General features: G+C 51.6%; 1 protein-coding gene across 1 annotated transcript in view; it reads left to right on the forward strand.

Annotated features, from left to right (window-relative positions):
* The first annotated feature begins 8,611 nt into the window (after nucleotides 1-8,611).
* The window catches only part of ZCCHC14 (zinc finger CCHC-type containing 14), a 55,800-nt gene continuing 42,763 nt past the window's right edge, over nucleotides 8,612-21,648 (forward strand). The window contains exon 1 of the mRNA XM_074349290.1: nucleotides 8,612-9,237. Within this exon, the coding sequence (XP_074205391.1) occupies nucleotides 8,686-9,237 (552 nt within the window). The 5' untranslated portion in view covers nucleotides 8,612-8,685. The remainder of the gene's footprint in view (nucleotides 9,238-21,648) is intronic.

Genomic DNA, 21,648 nt, shown 5'->3' on the forward strand with positions numbered 1-21,648 from the left:
GGCACGTGTCTGATTTCCATCAACTTCCAGAGCAGAGGACACCCACAGCCAGTTCATTCCAGGGTCTTCACATTTGGTGCAGGGACCAGGAGCTCTCTAGACCTCGTGGACAGACACAGGAATGGAGGTGCAATGGGCAGAAAAAATGGACTTGCCTCATCCTGTCTCCACGTCTCCCCCAGACCTTCATCAAGAGCAGAGGCGTGTTTGTTTCTCTTGCAGCAGCACAAGTTACCACAAACTTAGTGGCTGGAAATAACACCCATTTATCTTCTGACGGTTCCGCAGCTCAGAAACCTGAGCAGGCTCCACTGGGCTCTCTGTTCGGGTCTCCCAGGTGAGACCCCAGGTGTCCCCTGGCTGCGCGCTCTTCTGCAGGAATGTCTGCTTCCAAATGCATTTGGTTGTGGCAGAGTCCGCTTCCGTGAAGCTGCAGGTCTGGGGTCCCATGTCCTTGCCAGCTGGAGGCTGGGGCCACACTCCACCCTGGAAGCCACTCACATTCCTTCCCACGTGGCTCCATCTGTCTTCAAGGCAAAAAAGAGGCGTTACCTCCTTCTGACCCTTCTAACATCTCTGACATCTCCTTTTGCTTCCAATCAGAGAAAACACTCTGTTTTCACAAGATTCACCTGATTGGGTCAGGTCCACCCAGACAATCTCCGTCTCTTAAGGTCACCTGACCTGGGACTTTGCATCTGCAAAAATTTCTTCACAACAGCACCTGCATTTGTGTTTGGATAACCAGGGACGTGGGATCCTGGCATGGGAGTGGTGGTGGGGGCATCCTTAAAAGTTCTACCTACCCTAGGAGGTCTTCAGGGGAGAGAGCTACAAAGAGAGCTCTGCTCTAGATCTCGGGCAGGGAAGACACCACCCTTCTCCTGCTCTGGCATGAAATGGGCCCACTTTTGGCACAGATTTTGTATGAATTCACCCCTTACACTGAAGGAAAAAGCACAACAGAGGCCTGGCCTGCAGGGGGAAACCCAAATATTTACACTGAACAAGCCCGTCTTCTATAAGCTGTTGGACAGGCTGGCTATTCGTTCAGACTTAGGAGAGCTGGCCACTGGCTCCTTTTTTCAGAACATTTTAAAGTGACAAGCTGGCAATGCTTTTCAAAACCGATTCTCAGAGTGAAGTTTGATGAACTTCCGAATACAGCAGACCCTTCGTCACTAGGCACGGACGATCCCACAGCAGCACAAGCTGTCTGGGCGGCAGGGGGAGGGGGAGGTCCCCGGGATCTCAGCGTGCAGCTCCGTGCAGCTCCATGTGCTCCAGGTTGTTCTGCTCTGCCCTCCTGTGACCCCAAATTCACATCTACCTGGAGCCTATCAGCGTGACTTTGTTTGGAAACAGGGTCCGTGCAGATGTAGTCAAGTTAAATGAAGTCCCACTGGATTAGGGTGGGCCCTAAATCCAAGGATTGGTGTCCTCACGGGAAGAAGGCAGTAGGGACACAGACACACAGGGAAGAAGGCCACGGGAAGACAGAGCCAGAGATTGGAGTGATGTGGCCAGGGGCCAAGGGACACCAAGGATGGCTGTCCATCACCAGAAGCTGGGACAGAGGCCTAAACAGACTCTCCATCAGAGCCCTCAGAAGGAACCAGCCCTGCCGACACCCTGACTTCAAACTTCTGGCCTCTGGAACTGGGAGAGAATACACTTCTGTTGTTTTAAGCCACCAGGTTTGTGGCCGTTTGTTTCTGATGGCCCCAGGAAAGTCACAGGGCCACTGTGTGGGTGTGTTTTTAGGTGTAATCTCTACCTAGCCAGAGACCTCACCACTCCCTATTTTATTACACCATTTCGCTTTGCTCATTAACTTTCTGCCTGGCTCTTTAAAGCATTTTAATTTGCAACCTCTGGTTTAATAAACACATTTCATAAAACCGGGTTTAAAAAGCAAACAACTCACCCTATACATAAGAGCAAACTCCAAATGGGTCAGGGATCTAAATGCAAAAAAACTGAAACCATATACACAACATAAAACATGGGTGAATTTTTCTATAACCTGGGTGTAAGGAAAGGTTTTTCTAACCACAATTCCAAATCCAGATGCAGTAAAAGAGGTGAATAAATTTAACTACATAAAGAAAAAAGTAACCTTTTCAAGGTAAAAATACCATAAACAAAGTCAAAGGCAATTGACAAATTGGGAGAGTATTTTCAACATCAATCACAGATAAAGTGTTAATATACCTAACATACTAAAAAAAAAAAAAAAACCTCTTAAAAATGGACAGAAACAAAGACCCAAAACCTGATAGAAAAATAGGCAAAAAACATGAACAGGCGATTCATTTATAAAAAGACACAAAAGTGGTGTTCACACCTGGTTCTCTGACCCTGTCAGACTCTGACTTCTCTGTTATTATTTAATAAATCTGTTTCTGCTCAAACTAGACAGAGCAGATTCTATGTTTGCAGTTTATTTGGTGAGCACAGGCTGTTTCCAGATCTCAATGCACCCTGAAGCATGAAGGCTTTCCAGCCTACAGTACATTCAAGTATCATTTACACCAGACTCTGAGGACAGTTTTAAAAGATCATGTATTTTCAAGCAATCACAGTTTTATTGCAGTAAGAGGACTGCTCTCCGGGGTGACTAACTTTGAAGGAGGAGGACCTACTGGGTTTGGTGAGCTCTGGTATGTTTGTTTAAAAAGAAACCTTCCATATTTTAGAGCTACCCCTTGTCACCCAAACAATATGTTATCTGTCTTTGGAATGTGTTTTTCACCCACACTCGAGTCTGGGTGTGTCTTGTGTCTTGAAATGGCACACCAAGCAGTGAAGACTATACTGGGATGGCACTGGGAAGCAACCCAGTGCCTCCGTCTTTACCCCTGCCTGACACTTCTCAGAAACCCATGTGGAACCTAGAGGAGGCGGGTCAGGCTTCAGCTAAGTGCAAAGTCCAGGGCAAGCAGAACCGCCTTTTGAAACCCAGTCAGCAGAGCACGGAAGCAACCTGAATGCCCAACGATAGGGGATTGGTTGAATAAATCATCGTACATCCAAACAACAGGCATCTGGGCTGCCCTGGAAAACTATGATTTAGAAAAGATTCCATGATATGGGTGGACATCTGGGATATGCTGTTCGGTGGAAAAACCAGATTGCAAAATGGGGAGCAGGATCCTATTTCTATGGGATACACCATTTTTGTAAAAACAGGTGTGCGCGGACACATATGAATACAAGTGTCTAAAAAGATATATTTTAAAACGTTAATGTTGGTTATGATTGAGGGGTGACCTTATTTGACTTTTATGTTGTTTTTCAGTAAAGCACAATCTCCTCACAAGAAGCAGGTATTAGCTCACAATCAAACAAAATAAGTTATAAGCATATAGTCCCCAATTTACTTGTTTTAAATACTCTAGAAAGAAAATATGTGTATTTCTCCCACTCTGGGGAGAAACAGATGAAGTAAGAGTGGCGACATGTTATCCCTGTTGGAGCCGGGCCGTAGAGATGTGGGGAATTATACACTATTCTCTTGACTTTGGGGTATGTTTGGAAACTTCCCTAGTAAAAAGGCAAACAGAAAACCCTAAACATACAAAACTGAGAGCAGCCATGAATTGTTAGCTTTCAGAGGCTATCATTATTGTGCTGTAAGAAATGTTGAGACGTGGATAACAAGCAGATATACAACAGAAACAAGGTGACAGGGTTTAACAACGAGAATCCACGGTTTATTGGCTGTGGGACCTCTTGAAGCCTGTCTCTGCACCTGTAAACTAGGGGATCCTCACAGAATGGTAGACCTGCAACACAGACTTGACTCAGATCGTCACTGCAGTTGTTGACCCAGAGAAGCACACAAGAAGCCTGAAAGCATGAAGTCCATACCCCACAGTAGCTGTCCAACTTCAGTGTGCGGCTGGGGGGAGGGCGGGGGGACGGGGGGAGCAGCCACGTGCAGATCCCAGGGCCCCGCCCCTAGGGAGTCTGACTCAACATCTGGGGTCAGGCTGAGGACTCTGCTTCTTAAGTAAGAGCCCAGGCGACTCCCCCTGGGGAAACTCCGCACACAGCCCAAGGCCAAAGACACCCTGGAAAGCAGGTCTGCCCTGGAGGAGCACGTGTGGCCACGCAGAAGCAGAGCCCGCCGGGGCTGGGGACAGTTGCCATTTATGAGCCTAGGTGGACCTTGTCAGCCATCACAGCTGGTTAGAACCAGCCTGCAACAGACACCTTTGGAATCTCCGGTTGGAAGACAGAGTGAATGCAGACCTGTCACCTTTGCACTTTCCTCCCTGAGGGACAGAGTCTGGGCAATTGACTTAGGTCAGAATTTAGTTCCAACATGTATGAACAGCACGCCCCCAGGCCCACAACTGACCGTCAGCATCTGCAAGGTGGGGCAGTGACAGCACTGTCAGGACCAGTGTCACTGGGTGGAGGCCGTCCCACAAGGCTATCGGGAGCCGAGGCACAAGCCAGGACCCTGCAGCAGGGATAGGGGCCCGCTTCTTAAGGCCCGCACGTTAGGGGTCCCTTTGCTTTCTCAGTCACAGGAAGGCAGGACCTAGGACAAATGAAAACATTGAAATGGAGACCACACACACACACACACCCCGGCGACATGCCCCAGGGGAAATCACTGGTGGGTCCATGCACAGAGCAGGCATGCATACCTCCAGCCCTGACTGTTTAAGGCACCCTTGTCTTAATCAGAGTCTCAATCATAATTGTTTTCTTTTTCCTAACCACAACCTGGCCTCCAGGCGCTTCCTCCCTGGCCAGATTCTAAACGAGAGAGAAGAAGCAGGGCTTGAGGTGCGGCGAGGGGCGAGGGGGACCGCTGCACTGGAGTCCAGGTGGCTGATCTCTTGTCTCAGCCTGGACCCTGTCTACTGCAGTGATTAGTCAGCATCACTAATTCAGACGCAAAAAGTCATCCCAGGCACATCTTATCTTCATCGCAAAATCATTTGTTTGCCTATCAAATTACCCAGGACATTTTCCACAGAACTACAACAAATAATCCTAAAATCATTTGGGGAATTTGGGGTGAACTCCAAATTTCCTTCACAAAAATAATATTAATTTAGCTTTATTCCAGCTCCATGGAAAATGCAGACAGACATGTAGCCCTACCCTAGACCGTGGGCTCCCTGAGGGCAGGGCCCACTGCACTGTCACCCCCGACCCTGAGTTAGGCATGTAGCAGGTATGGCCTGAACTTGCCGTCCTGCTCACCCCTATATGGGGAATCACTCCTTGCTGAACACATGGCCCCACCTCCCTGTTACCTGTAGCTCCCCGCTAATCCCCAACCATGGGCCCGTAGCCCCTCCACTTTGTAGACAGTGGAGAAATGTGCAAGTCCCACTGAATGCCAGTGGTCACTTTTTGCAGAGAGGGGGAAAGTGAGAGGCTCAAAATCGCCCAGGGCTGGAGGCTGCTTTAGGGAAGGAGTCCTGGGTAGGAGAGAGAGTAGGAATAGGGAGAAAACCACAGCCTCAGGGCCAGACCCAGGAGTCACTGTCCCCCCTCCCCCCTCCCTGGGGGATCCCTGGCTGTTTCCCTGGGAAGTGAAAAGCCCTGGGGACCGGTGGCCCATCTGTCTCAGAGCAGTAGGTCCAGATGTCAGTTCCTTAAAGCTGGGGGATGGGGGGGGCTGGATCTCATTCTCTTTAGAAGCTCCAAACCCTTAGTGGGGTCTGGTCCTGCAGGGCAAGGATTTTAATACCTGATGAATTAAACTGAGCTAGACTGAAGTTGAGGGAGAAATGACACCGTATAAGTGTCCCAAGGCTGCTGTAACAAATAACCACAAACTTGGCTGCTTAACACAACAGAAATGCATTCTCTCACAGTTCTGGAGGCCAGAAAGTCAAAGTCAAGGTGTTGGCAGGGCTGAGCTCCCTCTGAAGGCTCCAAGGGAGGGTCTTTCCTGCCTCTTCCAGTTCCTGGTGGCTCCAGGCATCCCTTGGCTCCAAAGTTCTGCCTCCATCTTCACATCTGCCTCCCTGAGTCTCTGCTTTTTTTTTTTTTTTCCTCTTATAAGGACACTCTCGTTTAGGCCCCTCTGGTCCAGGATCTCTTGATTCTTCCCTGAATTATACCAGCAAAGACCCTATTTCCAAATGAACTCACATTCTGAGGTTCTGGGTGAATACAACCTTTTGGGGGACACTCTTCACTCCACTACATACCTTACAGAGCAAACTGCATGGGTGGGTGCGGCCAGAAGGCAGCTGAGAGCTGGAGACCTTGGCCCAGTTACTTGTGGCTTGAGGGTCCCAGGTGTCCAGGGCTCCCATTAGCTTCTCTGACCTCTGCTGCCAGCTGGGAGGCGGGGCGCCTGGCTCCCTTTAACAGATGAGGAAACTAAGGCTCCAAGGGGCTGAATGAATGGCCCAGGTCACACAGCTGGCTAGAGCTTGGACTGGAATCCAGGCAGACTTGGCACCAGAGCTTAGGGGTTTCACAGCCAGGTTGTACTGGATTTGAGGAAACCCTCTGCATGGATAAGGTCCCTAGATCTTTCCGTTCCAAGGAAGTTAATTTATCAACAGAAAGCAAAGGTGAATTGTTTTGATTTTCATGTTTCTTCACTTCCTCACGTGGTAGATGTTGGAATGTGGCTACTTCCCTGAAATCACTTGAGAAAGTGAGGTCAAAGAGAATAAGGATTAACAGTTATTTGTAGAAATTAGTCTGTACTGGGGAAATAAGGTAGACAGACCCTGCTAACACATGGGTGAAGCTGCGCTGACCTTCACCTGAAGGCCTGCTCCTTCCCACACTGGCCAAAACACAGGGTGGATCAGGGGAATTCTGCCCCAGGAGTGGAGGGCAAAGAGACAGTTCTTTTCTTGTTCCTCCAACTAGGACTCTGCAGTGTCTGCTCAACTTTGAAGTCCCAAGGCTGGAAAATTTCTTGTTAGGAAGTTTCTAGTAACTTAACCATGTCCTAAAGAAATTCATTCATTTACTCAATCACTCTCTATTGTGTACTGCCCTGAGCCAGGTTGTCAGCTCCACAGGGCGGGCAGGCTTTGTTGGTGGGGGTCTCCCAGGACTCAGAACCTGGTGAACACCAGGCCCCCACATAGCTGCCAAAGCAATGCAGGTACAGATCCCGTCCTAGACCACAAGACGTCAGGAGAAGGGTTCCAGGGGAAGGGCAGGGAAGAGATGAATGAATTTCTTGCTCCTGGGCCTTGGTTTCCTTCTCTGGAGGTGGCGGACCCCTGCCTGCAGTTGCAGAGAGGTGGCTGGGCCACCAGCTTCTCCCCTGCTGGTCCCCAACCCGCAATCCGTACCAGTACAAGCCCCAGGGCCGGGGCATTCCTCCTACTCCCTGACCCTGGCTGGTGTACTTGCATCCTCCCGGTTTTCAGAGCTGAGGAAATAACCCGCTGGAAGGTGGCGGCCGACTTAACGGCTCCACTTGGGCGAGGTTTTCACACAAAACTTGTTCCCGTCACATCCCCAAGGCAGGCCAGCCGCTTCAGATACCGGCGCCAGTCCTCTGTGAGCTCACGACCTGCTCACGGGCCACGGGGAGCGGCTGTCATGACCCTCATTTTTGGGAGAGGCGCCCAGGGCTCAGAGAGGCCAAGCCATTCGCCCAAGGTCACACAGCTTCTGAGGCAGAGCCGGCATGAGGATGGCCCCGCTCCAGAAGCTTCTCGAAGACAGCCGCTACCTCCCTATTGTGACGCTCAGGAATAAAACAGCAAGGCCAGACGCCCTGCTTTCACCTACGACAATGCTCCACGCAAATCTGAGGGAACAAAAGCAACCAGGATTCCGCCCCGGGTTTTCGGCCCGTCCGGCCCGCCGGCCAATCGACTCCGCCGGCCGCCGACGGGTGGGCCGGGGCGGTTCCAACGTGATCGACAGCCCTGGGGAGGCGTGGCCACGGCGGGGGCGAGTCGGATTGGGGACCCGGCACAATCACGGGCCGAGAAGGCGCAGCCCGAGCCAATCAGCGGGGCGGGGCGGGCCCGGCTGCCCGGCTGTCGCGAGAGGCGGCCACCCCGCCCACTTGCGCCTCGTCCCGGCGCCCGTCAGCAACGAACGCGGCGCTCCGCCCGGATCCGTCCGCGGCGCGGGGAGCTGAGGCGCGAGGCCGCGGCGAGTGCCGGCGCAGATCCCTCCGCCGCCCGCTTCCGAGCGCCGCTCCCCAGCCCGCCGCGGCCTCCGTCCCGAGTAACGGCCGTCGGCCCAGCGTGGCGGCGTGGCGGAATGGCCCGGGCGGCTCCGTCGGGGGGCGGCCCGCAGTGACAGACCCTGCGGCGCGGGGGGAGATGGGGGCGGCCGCCTCCCGGGCGACGACGACGACGACGAGGAGCAGCCGCCGCCGCCGCCGCCGCGCACCGGCCGCCGCCGGGGACGGGCGCGGGCCAGGAGCCCGCCCGTGAGCTGGGGGCCCGAGGCCGCTCGCCGCCCCCGGCCGCCCCGGCCGCCCCGGGCCCCCCCAGCGCCCCGCGCGCGCCCGCCCGCCGGCCCCTGGCGGGGGTCTCGCCCGCGCCGCGCGCCCCCGGCCCCGGCCCCGGCCCCGGCGCGGCCCGCGGCGCTCGGCCGCCCTCGCCCTCGCCCGGCCCCGGCCGCGCCCCCGCCCGCGCCCGCCCGCGCCCCCGGCCCCGACCCCGGCCGCGGGTGGCGGCCCCCGGCCCCGCGTGGCGGCGCGGCGCGGGCGGCAGCATGGTGGAGAAGCGCTGCCCGCTGCAGAGGGACGGCGTGTACCGCTGGTTCTCGGAGCTGCCGTCGCCGCAGCGCGTGGAGTTCTTGTGCGGCCTGCTGGACCTGTGCATCCCGCTCGAGCTGCGCTTCCTCGGCTCGTGCCTCGAGGACCTGGCCCGCAAGGACTACCACTCGCTGCGCGACTCGGAGATCAAGGCCAACAACCCAGCCGACCTGGGCAGCCTCACCAACCTGACGGACGAGGTGGTGCGCAGCAAGCTGCTAGTGTCGCTGGCGCTGCTGGGCTCGGAGCAGCGCGAGGCGGCGGGCGTGCTCTACCGCACGCTCACGCACATCGACTCCATCATCCACAACTACGGGCTGCAGCTCAACGAGGGCCGCACGGGCGATGAGTTCCTGCTGCTCTTCACCATGGCCTCCAACCACCCGGCCTTCAGCTTCCACCAGAAGCAGGTGCTGCGCCAGGAGCTCACGCAGATCCAGAGCAGCCTGAGCGGCGGCGGGGGCCCGGGGGGCAAGAGCGCGCTGCCCACCTGCCCGGCCTGCCACAAGGTGCGTGCCCGCGTCCCAAGCTTTCTCTCCGGGCCCCACCCCGACCGGCGCCCCCAGACTCTACCCGCACCCCAAGCTTTCAATCCAGGCCTGAAGCACGGATCCGTGCCCCAGGCCCCTACTCGCACCCCAGGCTTTCACTCCAGGCCCCAAGCCCTGACCGCACCCCAAGTCTCCACCCCAAAGCCTTACCTCAACCCCAGCGTTCACACCTTCCACCCCAAGCCCCCAGTGGCACCCCAAGCCACCGCAAACCCCTACCCGCACCAGAAGCTTCCATCCTGCGCAGCCAGGTATCTCCTCATCACCTCGATCTCCCACTACAGGCCCCCACTCGCACCCCAACCCTCCATTCCGTAGTTCACCCTGCACCTCAAACCCCACCCTCACCTCAGCCCCCTGTCCCCACCTCACACCCCCAAACCCGCACCCCAAGACCTCGCCCAGCTCCCCCATGCCCCTTCGGCGGCGTCACAACCGCCTAGGTCGGACCCAGGGGAGGGGGCTCCGCGGTTGGGGAAAGAACACCCCGGGCAGAGTTCGCGGCCCGTCCGAGCCTTTGGTACAGTTCTTCCGCTGAAAGCGCGATAAGGCCTTTGTCCCCTTAATCTGGCTCTTGGGCGACAGATAACCGTTACACATTGTGTCGCCTTGGTTTCTCCAAATCTGGTGTTTATTATCAGGAAAGGAAGCCGCTGGTGAGATGGAGATTAGAAGGCGCTGGAGCCTTAGGAGACCCGCGCGGTGCGGTGCTGGGGCCCCCAGGGCCTGTGTGTCCATTTGCGCGGAGTGAGGCAGGTGTCCCCTGGAGGAGCTTAGGGTCGGGGTGAGCCGCAGGCCGCCGTGTGCCCGTGTATCACTGTGTGTACATGAGTACACGTGTGCATCATGTGTGCGTTGTGTGTATATGTAAGTGTGTACACGTATGTGTAGAGAATGTGTGTGTATTTTTAAACGTGTGTGTATATCTGTGTTTATACTGTGTATGTGTGTACGTGTGTGTCTGTGTGTGTAAGAGCAAGCCTACTGTAACAGACAGGAAGACAGGTTTGGAGCGTTCTGTGCATGTGAAACAGTTACTTCTCCGTGACCTGCCTGCCTTTGTAGAAACAAATCCCAGGCTGATTTGGAGTCGGACTAGGATTAAGGCTCTCCTGTCTCCAGATTAAACAGGAAGGGCATAGTGGGTATTCACTTAGAAATGTGAACTTTTGTCTGAATGTTTCAAAGCTATGTAAACACAAAGTGTTTGGGGCTCAAACTTATTTTTAACAGTCCCCTGGGACCCAGAAAAGGATTTTTCTTTGACCACGTGTAGTGTGTGTACTTGGATTAAAACCGACTTTCTCTGGGAAGTGAAAGATGGGCAGTCGGACCAGTGGTCTCAGTGCCCTTGACAGTGCCTGAGCTCTCTGAGAGGAAACCTTTGATACTGTCTGGTTTGCGAGTGGCGGTTTTCAGGCTGTCTTTCAGCCGTGGACCTGTGGCTTTTCTCTTTTAATGCCTTCCTGTAAGAGGTGACTGGAGTACCCACAGTGGTTTTAATCTCTGTCATATCTTTCTGGTGACTAACCTCTGAGTCTGTGGTTTTCTTTCTTGTGTGTTCAGATCTCACTCTAGATCTGTGCATTGGGCAGAAAAATGTTCTTGCAGCTACAACCAGGGGAAGACAGGGTCCTATGAAATGTGATTGTCCTTAGGGAGCTCAGGAGGCTTTGAGGTGCCAGTCCCTGGCACCTTCAGTCCCTGGGGCTGGTTGCGTGCGCTTTCAGCCTTCTGCTAGCATTACTAACACTGATAATGTCTGTGGCTGTGACGCTGGTTGTGTTCAGCCCTTGAAGGGGATTCTTTTGTGTATGCAGATGCATCACTTTGTAAAAGCAGAAGATGGCAATTATTTTGGCAGGGCAGTGAGCTAAAGCTAGAACAAAAATATCTTTTATGAGAGAGCCTTTTTGTCAAGCCAGAAGTCCCTTTGATGAGATGCAGGGTCTTAATCTGCCCCACCTCTGCTGGTGTGGGCACAGAATTGACCAGCTTTGTGACCTTGGCCAGAATCCTCTCCTCGCGGGGCTTCGCTTTTGGAGTAGAAGGTAGGTTACCTGCCTCACAGGCGTGTGTGAAGGGTAACATGAGGTCACGTGTGAAGTGCCTGCAGACGTGAAGTGAGTACTTCCTGCTCCGCCCTGTTCTCTCTGGTTTTTTATGGAGCAGCCCTGACTTAAGCAAGGCACATTGTTATGGAGTGAAATACTTACATCTCAGAGTGGTGATATTTTCTAAGTAGATTTTTGAATACATAGTTACCTGGAGCTGACAATTTTTTTTGTTCATCTGTAGGAAATTGGAGAATTCTGCTTGATCTTTAATAATGAGATTATAGTGAGTAACCCTTGCTTCTGTATTTCAAAAACAGTCATATGTCTAGTTTTACTTAGAACATCCCCCGTGTCACTGCTAAAGTAACTTCACTCACATTTATTTAATTTTCTGTTCCTTTACCGTTTTCAAGTTAAGGCCTGACACTGATACATCCTTTGCTGCTTGATGTTGGCAGCTTTTTAGTATCTCTTTAGATCTGACGTGTAGTGCGATCCTGGAAAAGTCCCGGTAAAGCTCTGTTTGCATTTCTTCTGTAAGATGTTATGTTTTGTTTTGAACTCTCGGAGCTGAGACTTTGTTTATCTTTTAGAGATGAGGATGTTGATTGTTCCATGTTTTTCATTCTATTTAAAGAGATACTTCTTTTAACTAAAGTTTCTGATACAGTCATTATTTGCAATTGTTTCACTGTGTTAGTTTAAAATGCTTATTGGTCGGAGGACTTGGAAAAGAGGTTTAAAAGTGTGAGGAATATAAAATAGACATTTTTACTTTTAGAAAGGAAAGTGTTCATAGCAGTAAAACTGATGGTGTTCATGGCAGTAAAGTGCGGTAGCTTTCCTGTGCTCGGCAGCCAGCAGGTACTGTGTGTGTGCGGTACGAACTAGTCATGATGGTTGGTTTGGACTTACACTACTTCTTTCTTTCCATTTTGTTTAAATATAAAGCCATAGTTTTGGGAAAAGTTTAAATTTATCCTTGGTAGTCTTTTATCTGTGTAAGTGATAAAGTGCTGTGGTATATACTTGCTTTTTTAAGTAGCTGCTTTATTGAGATTCAATTCACATATTGTAAAATTTGCCCCTCTAAAGTGTATAATTCAGTGGTTTTCGGTGCATTCACAGAGTTGTGCACCCCCTCACCACTGTCTAGTTCCAGAACATTGTCATCAGCCCCTGAAAGGAACTGTCACTTCCATTCCCCCTCGCCCAGCCCTGACAGGCACTGGTCTGCTTTCTGTCAGTGGGTTTGCCTGTTGGGGACATTCCATGTAAATGGGATCACACACTCCCTGGCCTTTGGTGTTGGCTGCTCCACTCAGTGCACTGTTCTCAAGTCTCGCTCCTGTTGGAGCTGCGTCGGCCCTTCACGCCTTTTAGGTTGAGTAATATTCCGTTATGTGGCTGTACCCCATTCTGTTTGTCCATCCATCAGTTGATGGACATTTGGGTAGTTTGAGGTGCTTCTTTCTAGGCTTCTTTCCTTCGTGGCTAGGAGGCTGCTGTCTTATACCCAATATTTACCCAGTCATCTTTGGAGTGTCGCAACGCACAGCTGTCCTGCGGGACCCGGTTCTCATGGTCAGAGTGCACCTGGCGGATTGCTGGACATCATGGCAGTGCCCTGCAGGTCGTTCCCTGGCCTCCCAGAGGAACTGCAGAGGAGACAGTGGGGGCTTACAGTGCAGCCCCTCCTGCCTTGGTGTTTCAGAACCCTCATGATAGGGGTCATGAGGGTGGTTTTTAAGGGAGTGCTGAAACCGTGTTTTTAAAATGCTAGAGCAGGAGTGTGGTGGAGAGCGGTCTTCCTTTGGGTGCGTGTCCTCTGGCAGGGTCTGGAAGGAACTCCATCGGGGGTGCTCCGGGTAAGCACTGGAGGAACTTGGGGTGCAGGCAGATGCTCGTAATCTCTTGCCCGAGGCAAGGAACAGCTTGCTTCATCTCCTCGTTTTTGTAAGCTGTTGGAAATCATTGCAGTTCAGAGGTGAGAGTTGGGAAGTTTGTCAGGTGAGGTATAAATGGCTTCTTCCGGTTTCTCCTTTAACTGTAACTTGGCCTGTCGCAGCTGAAAGTCCAGCATTCTGCCAGAAGGGACTTGGGAGCAGCTGTTGTTCCCGCTCACGGGCAAAGGAGGAGCCTCACGGCCCCGCTGTTAGCACTTGTTCGGCAGCTGAGGCCTGACCGCCGGCCTCTGAGCAAGCCTGGCTTCCTTCATTACGCTGCAGCGGAGGCTATCCTGAAACAGACTGGATTTTTTTTTCCTTTGCCAGCTTTTATAGGCCCCAAGGACTCCTCTTTTTATAGTGAGGTTCATGATATAGGAATTGAGACATCCTGAGGTGCAGCTTTAATTGCTTTGCTGTTGCTGATGTGGTCATTGAAAATGGAAGCCCAGTCACATCCTCTTGGAGTCGCAGTACTGCTGGTGTTCTGTATGACAGCTTGGATTGTGTGGCACTTTAATTACTGTCCTTTGCCCTCAGGTTAAATTGAGGCTATTTTCTTTCCTGTGAGCTAGTTCACATTTGCTTTACTCAACTCGTACATTTGTACTCCTAGTCCATATTGTGTTCTGGAGTGTGGTTGTAGAAACGGGCAGTTTTATGTCATATTAGGGTATAATGAGCAATGTGGTTGTGCTGCTGATGGAAGTTAGATCATATTGCAGAGACACCAGCATTAGCCTCGTTTCTGCAGGTTCTGAAGTTTATCTCTTAGGCTTTAGTTTACCCATTTTCTCCTCAGTCCTGTGTGCTGTATTTACCTTCCTTTTGGATTGAGGACATTTTGGGTTGTCAACAAATTTTCATCAGTTTTACAACTTCATAGGAAGCTAGGAGAAGGGACCCATGCTGGTACACTTTGTTTGCTAAATTGGTGACTGCTGACTTCCTTAGAGACTGTTGGTAAGTCAGAAGAAAACTTTTATTCTGTCTAGTAAAAATAGTTTCTACGTACGTATTCTTTTTTTTTTTTCCTGCCTTACGTGGATTAGATTTTCGAAAAAGATCCTTTGGGTGTCTTTTTTTTTTTCCTGAGAAACCCCCACTCAGAACACTACTTCTCCCATTAGTTTTAGTAAGAACTGTTGCCACAAATTCGCTAATTAGTTTACAGTTTACTGAAGGTTTCTGATTTTGGACTTTAGCTTTGACATGCACAGTTTAGAAATTAGTTTCAACAGGGTAGTTTTTCTCTAGTCTCTATGGATATTTTGCCTCTGGCTCACTATTTATAATAGCCACTCTATTTTATGGCTGCCCTGTAAGACCTAACACCTTATAGAAACATTTCCTATCAAAAGTAAAAAGCAATAATCGAGGATTATTAATTTGGTTAATTCTTAAGCAGTTTGTTTTGTTCTGGGTTAAAAGGCCTGAAGTTATTTAAAGTGAAGAGAAGATAAGGGCAGACAGTATCTTTCAAGTAATTGATCTCTAGCAGCTGTCTGCAGTGCAGTCTCTGACCAGGGCGTCAGGATGGGGCAGAAGACGCTGTCCCCGAACGCCTGGCCCAGAATCACCGGAGGGCTACGCAGGCCGCGCGCTCTAGGGACGTCAGGACGCTTTTTACTCGCTGACTTGCTTGGGAGGGGTGTGTGGGGTTTGGGGCGGATGTTTGCTGGTACGTAGGAAAATCGCTAGTCCTTGAGATGTCTTACTGCACTCGTCCTGTCCCTGATCTCTCTTCTCCTGTTTCGGGACAGAGGTTTCCTTTCTGTCCCAGGCAGTCACTCTACTTCTGTTCTGGTCACATCTTTCTTTTCCCTCAGGGACATTGTTAGGTCACATGCCTGAACTTTGCCACTTCCTGCCCTCCCCACCTCCCCCATGCCAACCTCTGACCTCTGCTGTTTCCCACTTGGCCCATTAGCACTGGTGGAAACAAGATCCTCACCCCTCCGTGTCCCCCCTGTCATCCACTCCAGTCTTGGTTCCTCCCCATAGCAGCCATGCCTGCTTTCCAGGGAGAGTCCGTTTTCATCACTTTGTTGTGTATCCTTCTGACTTTGTAGTGCGTGTAGACATGCAGACTCACACACCCTTCTAAGACATCACATGCACAAATCAGATACCCATGGGAGCTCCCGTCCCTGCAGTTCTGCACACATGCCTCCCCCAAACGATGCAGGACACAGCCAGCCTCCGGGAACCAGCTTTTGCCCTCAAGCTGTTCAACTAAAACAGTTTTTTTTTAAATGGGAACTCAGTAATCTTTTACATGAAAAAAAATTTAATAGATAATGAGAGGTAGAAAAATTGAAAGGCTAAAAAAGGATATTCAAGGACCGGCCCCCCCATCCCCAGGTAGTCGGAAGGACACACAGGACGTTTCAAGTTTCTGACGACATTCTGTTCCTTTACCTGGGTATTGAGCCTTTTATTTCACATTTAAAAAGCAAGGTTTTTAACTCTAGAACCCGTGCAGTTCCGTTCCCCAGTCTGTTCCTTGTGGAACCTCCCAGAGAGACTATTACTGCCGCGGGTAGCTGGTGTCTCACAGGTCTGCCCCTCTGGGCTCGTCCTCGCGTCTTCCTAGATGAGCATCGGTCCACAAAGCCTCTTCACTCTGTGGCTGCCCTGTGTGTCTGTTGATGGACACGTTGTTCCCATCTTCCTGTTACATACAACCCTGTCACTTCCACACTGTGTATGTGTCACCTGCATGTGGTGCACCACACGGGTGGCCTTTCACATTTTGGTTAAGTGTGTCTGCAGAGTGGAAACCTGGATGAGGAGTTGGTGGTGGGTCAGAGGGTCTGCGCTGCTGTAATTATTTGGGGGATTGCCAAGCTTCTCCGTTTGGGGTCCCCACGGTGAGTGTGGGCACCAGTGTGTACATTCACCTCTGGGGTCAGCACAGCGCCGACAGCCACGTGCACTCTGGTGGGAAACAGCGCTCAGCGAGAGGTGCAGCCCTCCGACCCATGAGGTTGAACCTGTTTTCAGTTGACCCGTTCTGTTTGGCTTTGTTGAGTTCTCCGTATTCTGGTGGGTTGTTGACCTTTTCCTTGCTGTTTTTAGGAGCTCTTTAAGTTTCAAGGAAATTGTCCTTTCGTCTCTTTAGTAGAAGTTGCAGGTATTTACTTTCCAGGTTTTGTTTTTTTCCCCTTGCTTTTTGACTTTATTTTTTTCAATGTCATTTTTCTCAGTCTCGTGTGGCTTCTGGGTGTTGTGTTATAATTAGAAATGTGTTACCTATCATGTATCGTACTTACACACGTGCATATATACATTATGCTCATACACACATCATGCTTTACACGTTATAGCCATTCCTTGTGGTGTTGTCTGGTGCAAAACTTGTTTGGTTTCTCATTGTACATTTAACAGATACATCTGGAATTTATTTGGTATAAGGTACAAAGCTAGTCTTACATTTTCCAGATGAGGCAACCTCATCTGTCCCAGTGCCGTTTGTTGAATAATCCACCTTATTCCTCTCAGATTTGAAAGACCCTTTGTTACCCTGTGCCGCATCTCCTGCACATGTTGGGGTTTACTTCTAGACTGTTATCTTTCACTGACAACTTTATCTGGATGACTCTTACTTGCTAGATTCAGTGGAGACTTTTCAGCCCTTATCTTCCTTATCTCTCGTTTGTTCTTGGGTTCCCTGCACAGGGGAATTTCCCAGGGGGTGGTGCTAAGGCCCCGGGTGCAGGGTCTGAGCGTGGCCCACTCAGCCGGAGGACCGCGCGCCCTCTCCGCTGTTTCTCTGGCACCGCTGATTTTCTCCTGCTTCTCTGAATGTTTTCTGTTTCTCTCCTGCTTTCCTGCCCTTTTGATGATGGCATTCCTCAGACTTCTCTCCTCCTTTCTCTTCCCTTGTTACTTTATAATTTGTGATATTTTCGGCTGTGATTTTGCCACTCTTGCTGATGAACCCAAAATCTCTAAGCACCTGGGACTGAGCTACAGCTGAGGGTCCCAGGGAACTGAGCATATCCAGAGGCAAGTTTCTCTCTTCCCATCCTTGTCCTTCCCCTCTAGCCAGAAGCCCATGCCTTTTACACAGTCTGCTGTCTTTCCTATTCCTCCAGCCAGCTGGTTATCAGGTCCTAAACACCTTCACAGGTTTGTTCTCTGGCCACACGGCCAGCTCCACGTTGTTCCTGTCTATCGGCCCCCTGCCCTCTCCCTGCCACACTCGGCCTGATGGTCATGTATGTGGAGCATTTCTTTGTAAGTGGACTTAGGGTGATTTACCAGGGAGTCAGGGCGTAGATTAAAATAGTCTTCTGGTAACAAGCACAGCGCTAGCCACACTCCCTCCTCTCCATCCCAAGTCAGGAAACAGGCTGGAATGCAAGCGAGTGACGATCGCCTTCTAGAATTAACTGATGTCATTGTTTTAAGTTCTGCTGTTCTGCAGGAGACAACTTTATAACTACTCTCTTGTATTAAAATCAGTTTATAACAGACACTTTGGTACCTTAACTCTTTTTAGAAAGAACAGTGACATGTTCAAGTTCTGACCTTGACCTGGGTCCAATCTCCAGTGACACCCGTAGTTTCCCTGGCCCCACCCGCAGCCTCTAACAGCAGCTCCCGAGGTGTCACAGGAATGGTCCTGGTAGGGTGCCCGTGGGACTGTGTTCTGGTGTGCCGTCCTCAGCATGGTGTGCCACATCCCTCGTGGTCTGCCCGTGGCCCGACCCCTCAGTACCTCATGCGCGCTGTGTCCCCTCGTCCCCTGAGCCTCTGCAGATGCTGCTCTCTCAGGTGGGACACCTGCTACCTGGGGTGCCCCAGCCCCTACTTTTTGGCTCACACATGCTAAGCCTTCTGCTGGCTCCTTCTGTCCTAGACCTCACTGTACTGTGTTACATAATAGGTTTGCTTACATGTCCATCACCAGACTTCGACCTAGTGGACGGCAGAGGCTGTGCCTTTCTCTTACAATCCCAGAGGCTAGTGGTCCCTGCTACCTCACAGAGGCTATGTCCTGAGCACCTGTGAAAACCCAGTGGAAGGGACGTGTTGGGGTCTGGGAAAGGCCACCCCAGTGGAAACATCTAGTGCTGTTTTCCTCTGTGACCCTATTAGTCATATCTGTCACCAACTCCCACTCTTCCTTGATTGCCTTTATCCTGTGGCTGCTTCTCAAGCATTACATAGCTGTAGAATCTAGTGAATTTTAACATCTGCACCCTACTTTCTAATTTTTCAAAAGCTGGCATGCAAAAGCTTCCACTGGGAAAAACTCTTTGAACCTGATGGTTTGGCTTTATATTACCCCAGGGCAAAACCAAATTTATGTGGACAGGACACAGAGCTGGGGACAGAGCGAGTGGTCTTCTGAGGCTCCGGTGAGCCTGCCACCAGGGGATCTGTGCACCTCAGAGTGCCGTTTGTAACTCAGAAAGTAAGACTGTTTGATTGCATTCCTTCAGGCTTGCACAGCGGTGAGTCGTGGTGAGCCTGGGTGTGTCAGTGTGCTGCAGGATGGCCGTAGGCTGAGCTACTGCTTCTCATCCCAGGTTTCAGTTTGTTTCTTTTACGCTTTGACCATGGACATCAGAGTCATTGTAAGGAGCTGGCATTATAGCATTTCCTGATTATTTAGGACTTTCACATAAGAACTGCAATAGAAGTACTAGAAAGAAATTAAATCCTCAGTTTTCTGATTCACAGCGAATCTAATTAAAGCATGTATATATAGGCACTACTAGAAACATAGTCTAGACTGGAGAAAAATAACTGTTTGGAAAAAGAAGAGAATTAATTTATGGAGAAGAGAAAAAGGCCCTTCTCCTATCACTTCTGGGCATTTTAATAAAATTTTATAAGGTTGGGAATAACGCTAACAACCAAACTATATAAAAGTAAATTAATGAGATACTTTGCAAGTGTCGGGTATTGAGGCTGTGTGGGAAGCGCTGGTGGGTGTGCCACCTGCACATAGGTGAGTATTCAGATCCTGCTTGGAACTCCGCGCTTCCTGCTGACTCCAGCTTCCTGACAGTGTCTTTCTCACGTGGGTACTTTGCAGGGTCATATTTTTCTGAAAACACTTATTTGTGCGGGTTTTTCCTTTATTTTAAAGACTGTTAGTATTTTTGTTGGGGAGCTTGATTGACAAGTCAGAATGATTTTTTCCTCCCAGGAACTGTTACTGGGGAGAGGAGTAGAGGACGGGTCATCAGCAAAGGGTGAGGCCACTGACCACTCATGCCCCCATGGCCACACACGGGGCTCACTCCTCGGGGCTCCCATGTGCGCCCAGTCTTCCTCACCACTGGTGAGCTGGGGTCTATTCTGTCCCCTTTTAGTGGTGAGAAAAGAGACACAGAGGGATTAAGACAGTGAGTGGCTTTTTTAATTTTTATTTTATTTTTTACCTCTTCATTAAAAGTGAGAGGAAGAACCTGCAGAGTATGAAACAGAAGGAAAAGGAGGCTCAAGCTCTGTGGCCTGGGTGGGAGGAAGTGGCCATTGCTGGCGCTGGGTAGCTTTGGCGCCCAGCCAGCTCTGGGCTGCTCTGGCTGCTGTTGGAGCCTCTGTCCCTGAAATGTGACTCTTCTCCCAACCGCCCCGCCCCTGGCGGTGCCTTTTTCTTCATCAGTAACCTTTAGTTGGTAATCAGTCCTCAGTAATGCACCCCAGGATGTATAGCTCAGTTTAAAAGTACGACTTGCATTTAGTGAAACATACACATTATAAGTGTATCATTTGAGTGTTTGTTTTTTTCCTTCACTTCGCAGTTGAGTTTCAGTGAATGCATGAACCTGTGTGAGCAAACCCCTACCAGGATGGAGAACATTACTGTCACCCCAGAAAATTGCCTCTGCCTGTTTCTGGTCAGTCCCCGCCTTCACCAACAGCCACTCCCACGGCTACCTCCCACCTTTTCCTTTCTTTTTTTTCCCTTCTGCTTTTCCCCACCATTGACTAGTTCCCTCCATTCCGGAACTAGTTCATTTCAGCAGGTGGTAGAACATTGTCGTGGGGGCTTGCCTTCCTGCACTGTCTGGCGGCTGGTCTAGGGCTCCTGCAATCTCCAGGTCTGCCTGGCTCGGGTTGGCGTGGACGTGTGGGGCCCTGCAGTTACCGCCCCCCGTGCTGGCTGGTCTGGGGCTCCTGCGATCTACGGGTCTGCCTGGCTGGGGTTGGCATGGACGTGTGGGGCCCTGCAGTTACCGCCCCCCGTGCTGGCTGGTCTGGGGCTCCTGCGATCTCCGGGTCTGCCTGGCTGGGGTTGGCGTGGACGTGTGGGGCCCTGCAGTTACTGCCCCCCGTGCTGGCTGGTCTGGGGCTCCTGCGATCTCCGGGTCCGCCTGGCTGGGGTTGGCGTGGACGTGTGGGACCCTGCAGTTACCGCCCCCCGTGCTGGCTGGTCTGGGGCTCCTGCGATCTACGGGTCTGCCTGGCTGGGGTTGGCATGGACGTGTGGGGCCCTGCAGTTACCGCCCCCCGTGCTGGCTAGTCTGGGGCTCCTGCGATCTCTGGGTCCGCCTGGCTGGGGTTGGCGTGGACGTGTGGGGCCCTGCAGTTACCGCCCCCCGTGCTGGCTGGTCTGGGGCTCCTGCGATCTCCGGGTCTGCCTGGCTGGGGTTGGCGTGGATGTGTGGGGCCCTGCAGTTACCGCCCCCCGTGCTGGCTGGTCTGGGGCTCCTGCGATCTACGGGTCTGCCTGGCTGGGGTTGGCGTGGACGTGTGGGGCCCTGCAGTTACCGCCCCCCATGCTGGCTGGTCTGGGGCTCCTGCGATCTCCGGGTCCTCCTGGCTGGGGTTGGCGTGGACGTGTGGGGCCCTGCAGTTACCGCCCCCCGTGCTGGCTGGTCTGGGGCTCCTGCGATCTCCGGGTCCGCCTGGCTGGGGTTGGCGTGGACGTGGGGCCCTGCAGTTACCGCCCCCCTGTGGTAGGGTGAGCGGACCTGCCACTTCTGCGCTTGCTGTGCGCCCCATGCCTAGACCCCGCTTGTCACGTTATCCCTTCAGTCTGGAAGTCTTTCCTTCAGCATTTTTTGGAGTCCAGGTCTGCTGAGAAGAAATTCTCTTTGTTTTCTTTCACCCAGAAATGTCTGTTTTGCCTGTGTTGTGAAAGGGTATTGTCACTGGCTGCGGGATCTCTGGTCACTGCTCTTTTTCTCCCGGCATTTAGAGAGGCTGAGGCATGTCTGGCCATCTTCCACTGTGTGGTTCTGCCGTGTGCTGTTTCCTTCTGGAGCAGCTTGGGTGTGGTGTGTCCAAGTGTTGCTTTCTTGAATTCATCTTGTTTGGTGTTCTCTGAACTTACTGGGTCTGTAAATTTATGTCTTTTACTAAAATGGGGAAATCTTCAGCCATAATTTCTCCATGGTTTT

This window comes from Camelus bactrianus, chromosome 21 (genome assembly GCF_048773025.1).
Source record: "Camelus bactrianus isolate YW-2024 breed Bactrian camel chromosome 21, ASM4877302v1, whole genome shotgun sequence".
Lineage (NCBI taxonomy): Eukaryota > Metazoa > Chordata > Mammalia > Artiodactyla > Camelidae > Camelus > Camelus bactrianus.